Raw genomic sequence first — 7,587 nt, 5'->3', positions numbered from 1 at the left:
CGGAGCGCTTCGTCATGATGGTGAAGTGGGTCAGTCCGCTTGGTGAAGCTGGCACTGGTGCTGGTGGGCTGAGTGGTTGTTGTTGTTGTTGGTACAAGAGTGAAGAACTAGAAGGGCGGAGCGGTACCTTTTTATATTGGACGGCCGGCCTAGGAGGTGCTGCCGCCTAGCCTGCCGGAGCTTTGCGGTCTCGGACTCTGCGCCGCGCCCTTTCGGTAGTGCTGCACTTGCGCGGAGACCCCGTGGCACCCGGCTGGATGCCGTCCCAGCTTTGGGTCCTGTGCGAGGACGCACGCCCCGTTTCCGGGCACCCACGCCCACGATCTATCACCGAGTTAGATCAACATTGGACTGTTGCCCGGCATGCCCTCTTTTGTGCGTCCTCAATTACCAACCGGCACCTTATTTAGAGCACGATCACTCGAAATTTCATTATTAGTAATGGTCACCAACATTTACAACGCAACTCGGAGAAATGTCAATGATCTGTGGTCTGTGAGCGTGTGCTTACCACACTATCTCCTTTTCCATGGCCTTGGCGACGAGGATCTGTCGCAGCGTGGGGTTGTAGAACGTGCTAATTGCTGCGTGGTTGAACCAGGAGAACGAAGCGTTGAAGAACCCCGGCGCCCACCCTCTCTTTGGCTGCACGTTTCGATCCCAAACGAAAAAAGTTAGTGTGTGAGCACGCCACCGCACACGCTCACAAAGACAAAATAAATAAATAAATAAATAAATATCAGGTGCTGCGGGTGTACGGTGCGAAAGCAGTAGGCGGCCTGGGTGTCGGACGAGGAGCCAAAGATCTCTTCGTTTTCGTCCAGACAGGGATAGGAGATGTCGAACGGGCGCGTCTTCTGGCCGTAGGGGCCGGAAAGGAAGTAGGCGAACGGGGTGAAGTCGCCTACGACGTTGAGGCTGAGCGCCGGCTCCTTGAACTCCCGCCAACCATAGCGCCTTGGGGCTTTCCGCGCGTTTTCATCGTCTTCGTCGTATTCGTGTTCGTTTTCATCGTCTTCGTCTTCGTCTTCATCTTTGGACTCAGTCAGTGCCTTCTTGCCCTTCTTCTTCTTCTTTGTCCCCTTTGCCTTCATTTTCTTTCTGTCCGGACAAGCGGGCGGCGGGCTAAGCAGGTCCAGCTCCTCCGCCAGCTCCCGCTCCTTGCTGCAAGGCATTGAAGCAGAGAGCGAAGAAATCAATTCAAGCCCAGCATAGCAAGCCACAATCGCTCCGCGCCGTTGCGCTTGCGCGGGCGATGCGTACCCATGGAGGAAGGCGTAGCAGAATCGGGCCAGAGTGATCGTGCAGCTTTTGCCAGCATAGCCGATCTGCATCTCTTCGCCGGGCTTGGGCGCGTGCTTGTTGCTGGCCATGGGTGTGAGTGACACCAACGCAAAAGTGCAATCGGTGGGGAGAGAGTGCGCGCCGTACGTGCTCAGAAGGGACAACAGCACCGCCAGTCGGTGGAGGCGGTAGTGAACGTCGCCACGAGGGTAGTGGGGCAGATCTACCATACAAACATCCAGTTTGCTCGTTTCACAGGATTCCTGGTTGAAGAAGAGGCGTAAGTGGGCGAGTGCAGAGCGGGCGGGCAGACATCGCAGTTGACGAACCTCCTGCGTGCGTTCGCACCAGTCGGTAAACTTGCTTTTGAGCGCGTCGGCGAGGTGGGGCAGCCTCAGGCGCGGCATGAGACGACACGCGGCGATGTAGCGGTAGAACCAGGTACCGCCCACCGTCCCTGGGCCATCGCTGCCTTTCGATTCGAGCGCACGGCGCACATGTTCGATGGACTCCTGCAGGCTCGAGTCGTCCACCGGGCCACAGCCACCTCTTGCGTCCTTGCTCGACTCCTTCTTTGTCTTTTTCTTCTTCTGCTTCTTCTTCTTCGATGCGACCTTAACCTTGACCTGATCCTCGTCCGAGTACTCCCAGTCCGGGTGCTCATCGTCTTCGGCATGCCTCGCGTAGTTGACATGTTCTTCATCCTCCTCGGCGTAGTAGGAGTAGCTCCGCGAGACTGGCTTGTCTCCCTTCCTCGCGAGCTCCTCGTCGGTCGCACCTTCGCGCAGGGAAAGAAGAAGAAGAAGAAGGTCAGCCCGGCTGGCATCCAGGGCATGCAGAGAACTCAGGGAGGAGGGAAGACGATGTAAAGAAGAAGAAGGGGACAATACCAAAGACGTGGGGACCGAACATGCGGAGGAAGTGGGGGCGCCACAGGGGGTCGGACGAGGCGAGGCTGCCCCAATGCCGGCTCACGGCTCTCTGCTGCAATAGCTGCTCCGGACCGCCGATGAAGCTCAGCACGTGCAGGAGACAATCGTCGTTGAGCACCCCGAGCGGCGATGTGCCGGTCTGCGCGGCTGCAGTGACCCTGCCCCGGTTCGTGCGCTTGGCAAGACGACGCTTCCTCAGAGTTGCACCCGCTACATTTTCTGTGTGTACCCCCTTCACCTCATCTTCCGTTTTCGAGTGCTTACGTTTGCCCATCCTCGTGCGAGCTTGTAGGTGAAGGAAGAACCACGATAACAAGGAAGAAGCGAAGCCTTCCTGGTAAATCATTTATAGAATCGGGGCAGGAAGGAGAAAGGAAAAGGAAAAGGACGGAGAACGCAAGGAAAACAAAAATAAAGAGCGAAGATGGCTGAGGGACGACCGAGGAAGGTTATTGTGGATACCGATGGCGGCATCGATGATCTGCTGGCTCTCGCCCTCGCTCTCAAATCTCCTGAAGTTGAGATAATCGCCATCACCACAGTACACCTTCCCACCCACACTGGTGCTCGCAACAGGAAGGATCCTCACCATGTGGCCGAGGATATCTGCTGCACAGGTGTGCGGCAACGTGCCAGTCGATAGGGCGACATCCAACATCCAGCTCCTCTTCCACTACATGCAAAAGCAAGAGGTGCGTTTCTTCGATTTGCACGCTGGAGCCTTCAGATTGATTTTACCGCCCCGCAGGGAGGAAACAAGCTTCGCTTCCCCCACATACTCGCTGTGGGCGCGCCCAAGCCCCTGCGGAGACTGCTCGTCACGGCCGAGTACTTTCGTACGTGCGCCGAACCCGGTGGTTCGCGTGCGAAGACAATCACATCGCACCCACTCATGAACGCACGAGTGCAGACGGCGAGGACGGCGTGGGCGGGATCACCACCCTCAAGGACGAGGCCACCGACACGCTCATCTACGCGCCGCCCCAGGGCAACTTCACGCTCCACCACCAGCCCGCCGTGCGTTCTACCTTCTTCTCTTCTCTTTTCTTTTCCGCTACTTCCTTGGTCATAGACTCGAACTTACAATCGTGTCGTGCGCACAGGTCGATGTGCTGTTGGACCTCCTGCGGACCCACGAGCCCGGCGAGATCACCATTCTCACGATCGGTATGAAGCCCCTCGAACCAGCAAACCAAACTGTAACCGAACACGACACACGCGGCTCATTGCCTGACACACCGATGATGATGCAGGCCCGCTGACCAACATCGCGCTGGCGGCCGAGGCCGACATCGAGACCCTGCGCCGCGTCCACGAGATCGTGATCATGGGCGGGGCCTTCTTTGCTCCCGGCAACGTGACGCCTCACGCCGAGTACAACATGTATGATATTCCCGCGCCGGCCCTTCTCTCGCATCTTGCACATCGCATGTTCACTGATTCGCTGCCGGCAGCTACGCTGATCCCGAAGCGGCCAAAGTCGTGTGCGAGGCCCGGCTGCCGCTCGTCTTTGTCCCTCTCGATGCCACACACCTCGTCCCGTACGCCCGTCCCTCCAGTCCCTCGCTCCCTGTGGTGGTGGTCGTTGCGATGCGGCCTCGCTCTGATGCGCAACACTTTTGGTGCTACTGATCACCGATCGTACGTGGTTCAGGTTTGCGGAGGAGAGCCTGCGGCCCTGGTCCGACAAGTCCCCGATCGCCAAGTTTGTGACCGACCTTACGGCCAAGGCCTACGGCAGGAAGGGTACGCAGCTGCTCTCTGCCCTTACCTCATTCACAGTAGTGGCGCACTGTTCGAACAGTGCCCCTCGCTTCCAACTGAACGATGTCTCTGCAGACACGTTCCACCTGCACGACCCCGTGGCCACGGTGGTGGCGATCGACGAGGAGCAGCGCATGACCAAGCGAAAGAGGTTCGGCTCGGCTGTGGTCGACTGCACGCCCGAGTTCGACGGCAAAACCACTGTCACTGGTACCGCCCGTCCTGGACTTGTTTTCTTGTGACCCTGCGCTTTACGGTCACTCACACCACCTGATTTGCGCAGAAGCCGTGGTGAAGGCCGACGACGAAGAGGGCACAAGGCGAGCCTACGTCGACGTGGTGCTCGAAGTTGAGACAGACCGCGTCCTGTCCTTCTTCATGGAGCGGGTCCTTCACCCGTAACCGTTAAGGTTGCTTGACATGTTTACAAATATAGGGTATGATGTGTGATGGGCTATTTATGTTTTGGGCGTTTTATATTTACAGTTGCACGGCCGCCACGTTTGTTGTTGTTGGGCCCTTCAGCGGGTCTGTGCGACAAGAGGGGAGGAGACATCGCCGGCGAGTTGCGTTCGGCACGCGATGGGCACGTCGAACCAGGAGCTGTGCGGCCGGGCGGCCTCCATCTCGGCGGTGGCGTTGGCGGGCTCGACGTAGAACACGTACTCCTCGTCGGCGGTGGCGCGGCTGAAGAGCACCAACCGATCGGCGTCCTCCAGCGCCACGCCCACCGACACGGTCACGCCGGCGGCCTTGTAGCGCCACAGCTGGTAGGCGTCGGTGCCGGGCGTGGCGAGGCCCACGGGAGCGGCCTTAGCAACCCAGTCCCACGCAAAAGGCAGCCACTTGGCCGTGAGGTCGCTTTCGCGGCACTTGGCGGACTGGCCCGCGACCTGGTAGTGCTTGCCCTGGTCGTAGCGCAGCAGGTCGTGAACGTCGTGCTGCTGAAGGTCGCTATCGTAGAACTCGAGCACGTCAAGAGCCTTACCCTCCCTATAGTCCACTACCCACTTGGCTGGAAGAAGAGGGGAAGGCGTGAATTGTAGGAAGTAGAGGAAGTGCTACTTCTTTCAAGAAGTTACTAACGTAAAAGAAGGGGAAGGGGATGTACCTCGGCCATAGACGAGGGAGTTGTTTTGTCTGAGGGTTACGAGGCCTTGCAGTTCAAAGGTCTCGCTGAGGTTCGGGCGAGTCTGGGCGAGAGCACAGCCCACGATCGTGGCGAGGACCACCACGGCGAGCAGCAGCTGCTTGTTCATCTTCCTTCTTCTGTTGTGTTGTGTTGTGTAGGCGGGCCGTACGGCGAGAGAGCTGTGCTCGTGTCTGGTGTCGCAGAAAAGAGTGGCTCTTGTTGGAAGGCTTGTTCGAGGTAAAACAACAAGCGGGTCGTACAGAAATATCAGAGAACAAGAGCAGAAGACCTGACATGCTGCCAATCAGCGAAGAAGCCCGATGCGGCAGCGAGCTCACCGTCGACCCACTTCTTCTCCCGAAGTGATCCCGACTTGGTAGTCGTCTATTTTCGGTAGACAATACCAGCACCCGACCAATGCGCGCTTCGCCAGTTCGGTGACAGACGCACGAGATCAACATTCGGCCCTAAAACAACGCAGCACGGTATTTTGGGAGTTGTTGTTACCAAGAATGTAAAATATTAGTTGGAGAAATAACACGAAATTTTCTACATTTTTTCATGTGACCACCAATCAGGCACCTCCATTCGGTGAAAGAGTTTGCTGGTGAAGAACGATGGAGAAGGAAGGAAAGGAGGCCGTACGCCCGGATGTCAAAAGTCCATCTCTTCATCAGTTGTCCACTCTTCGTCTTCCACCTCCACCTCTTCGTCTGAGTCCTGGCGAAGCACACCGCGACGTGCCTGTACAAGAGAGAGGTGAATCCCCTGCGGGATTGGGGTTGCGTCGAAGCCCAAGGCAGGAAGGAACGCACCTGCATGGCCGTGGCAAGGATGACAGCCAAGTCGGCGCCCTCCTTTTCGTCCATGTCCACCAAGTCCGGGATGGGAAGGTTCTGCACGACGACGACGACGACAAGGTCACCACTCTCTTAACACTCACCACTCTCATGTGACACTTTGATTGAGCTATGGGGAATCATGGTTTTACCTTGACGTATTGCGAAGTCGCGCTGTCGGTCGGCTTGTCGCTCTTCTTCAGACGGGCCTGCAGCGCGGCAGCCAAGCCGCCAGCTATGGGCGCCGGTGGGGCCGGAGGCGGCGGCACCGGCGGTGGAGGTGCGGGGGCCTGCTCCCCAACTCTACTGGTCAGTTCACAGCTTTAACGGGTCAATGGTGGGTGGCAGGTCAGTTGAAGGGTGGGTACCGCTTCCGGGGCGGTCGTCGGTCCGCCGGCGCCTGCTGCGGTTTCGCGCCGGACCGCCTGGGGCGAGCCGAACTGGGTCGGAGCGTGGGCCTGGCCTCGCAGCGTTTGGCGAGTGTGTGCCACAGTCTCAATCAGGAACTTGGCCGTGTCCGCGTCCTTGAGATCGCTCTTCTTCACGCCTGAAGAGAGCGGGCAGAGTATGAAGGTCAAGGAGAGAGCGCGAGGGCAACCATGAAAGGTGGTGATGGTGGTGCAAGGAACGGACCGGCAGCCTGGAAGAGCTTCTTCCACTCGAGCGGAATGTTTCGCACTTTGAAGCCGTCGCGCGCATCCCAGCCGAGATGGACCTCGTGTTTAACGTTCGTCGGCCCAGAGATGACGGAGATCGTCTTGTTGGTGGGCTCCTTCTTCTTGATCAAACGCGACAGAATGCCCGACCTGGAATCGGGCAAACATGGAACACCAACCATTCAATCAGCTTTTCGCCATTCACTTCAACAAGCGGCACAAGGTGTACTTTCGCTTGCCCTCTGGCTTCAGTGGCGGCGGCTCTGTGTGGGGCGACGACACCTCGGCAATGCCTCCCGCCGCCCTGAACTGGCTGGCAATGGCGGCCAGCTTTTCACGCGATGGCGAGTGATCGAGCACCTGGGCCAAAGGACCGGCGTCCGGGGTGAGACAAAGGCGCAAGGACTTTGGCTCACAAAGCGAGTAAGAAAGCCGTACGGCCTTGGCTAGTCTTTGGGCGTCGCCTTCGTGCGCAAAGGCCAGTCCGATGACAGTGTCGTTGGACTCGAAGAAGTGGAAACTGACGTTGCTGCAGTCGTACTGGAACTCGTAGTAGAGCTCCTGCGTCCATGCCAACTGCTTGGTCTTCAGGTCGATCAACCGCAAGTGGTACGCCATCTCGTTCTTGACATACACCTTGTATGCGGATAGAATGGCGTGGTGAGTGTCCAGTTTGCCGCCCGGGCGGATAGCGAAGGTTGGTGGTGGTGATACCAATCCCATGGCGCCCCAAGCTCCCGTGTAGTGCCAGCTGCCGTCGTCGTTGCCCTTGTACATGCGCGCAACGGCTGCAAAGTTCCAACCAAGATTCAATCAATAATGAACTATGGTCGATCGTGAAGCCAAGGGGGAGGAACCAGCAGCTTTCACCGTGCCGCCGGCCTCGGAAACGATCGGTTTGAGCTCCTCCTTTCCCAAGCCGGCCACTTCCAGCTCCATGTTTATAAATAAATAATTAAGAATAGTCGTCTGCCCTCTCT

At 57.9% G+C, this 7,587-nt stretch overlaps 4 protein-coding genes across 4 annotated transcripts; 1 reads left to right on the top strand and 3 right to left on the bottom strand.

Annotated features, from left to right (window-relative positions):
* Window positions 1-507: 507 nt before the first annotated feature.
* Window positions 508-2,490, bottom strand: ACA1_323530 (Fbox domain containing protein; the record flags this gene model as incomplete). Its single annotated transcript, XM_004341138.1, has 6 exons — window positions 508-645; window positions 759-1,164; window positions 1,264-1,365; window positions 1,432-1,547; window positions 1,614-2,062; window positions 2,175-2,490. 6 exons carry the CDS (start codon window positions 2,488-2,490, stop codon window positions 508-510), a joined length of 1,527 nt encoding a protein of 508 aa, XP_004341186.1.
* Window positions 2,491-2,640: 150 nt separating this feature from the next.
* On the top strand, window positions 2,641-4,382 carry ACA1_323520 (inosineuridine preferring nucleoside hydrolase; the record flags this gene model as incomplete). Its single annotated transcript, XM_004341137.1, is given in 10 exon segments — window positions 2,641-2,779; window positions 2,793-2,908; window positions 2,965-3,052; window positions 3,127-3,233; window positions 3,320-3,383; window positions 3,470-3,599; window positions 3,671-3,757; window positions 3,871-3,962; window positions 3,999-4,190; window positions 4,264-4,382. The coding sequence occupies 10 exon segments, from the start codon at window positions 2,641-2,643 to the stop codon at window positions 4,380-4,382; spliced, it is 1,134 nt and encodes a 377-aa protein (XP_004341185.1).
* Window positions 4,383-4,501: 119 nt separating this feature from the next.
* Window positions 4,502-5,239, bottom strand: ACA1_323510 (uncharacterized protein; the record flags this gene model as incomplete). Its single annotated transcript, XM_004341136.1, has 2 exons — window positions 4,502-4,995; window positions 5,092-5,239. 2 exons carry the CDS (start codon window positions 5,237-5,239, stop codon window positions 4,502-4,504), a joined length of 642 nt encoding a protein of 213 aa, XP_004341184.1.
* Window positions 5,240-5,766: 527 nt separating this feature from the next.
* Window positions 5,767-7,546, bottom strand: ACA1_323500 (P21Rho-binding domain containing protein; the record flags this gene model as incomplete). Its single annotated transcript, XM_004341135.1, has 8 exons — window positions 5,767-5,856; window positions 5,928-6,008; window positions 6,104-6,241; window positions 6,320-6,498; window positions 6,585-6,757; window positions 6,837-7,012; window positions 7,046-7,395; window positions 7,465-7,546. 8 exons carry the CDS (start codon window positions 7,544-7,546, stop codon window positions 5,767-5,769), a joined length of 1,269 nt encoding a protein of 422 aa, XP_004341183.1.
* Between the last annotated feature and the right edge of the window lie 41 nt (window positions 7,547-7,587).

Source organism: Acanthamoeba castellanii (genome assembly GCF_000313135.1).
Source record: "Acanthamoeba castellanii str. Neff unplaced genomic scaffold scf7180000084468, whole genome shotgun sequence".
In the NCBI taxonomy this organism is placed as follows: Eukaryota; Discosea; order Longamoebia; family Acanthamoebidae; genus Acanthamoeba; species Acanthamoeba castellanii.
This window is presented reverse-complemented; position numbering and strand designations above follow the sequence as displayed.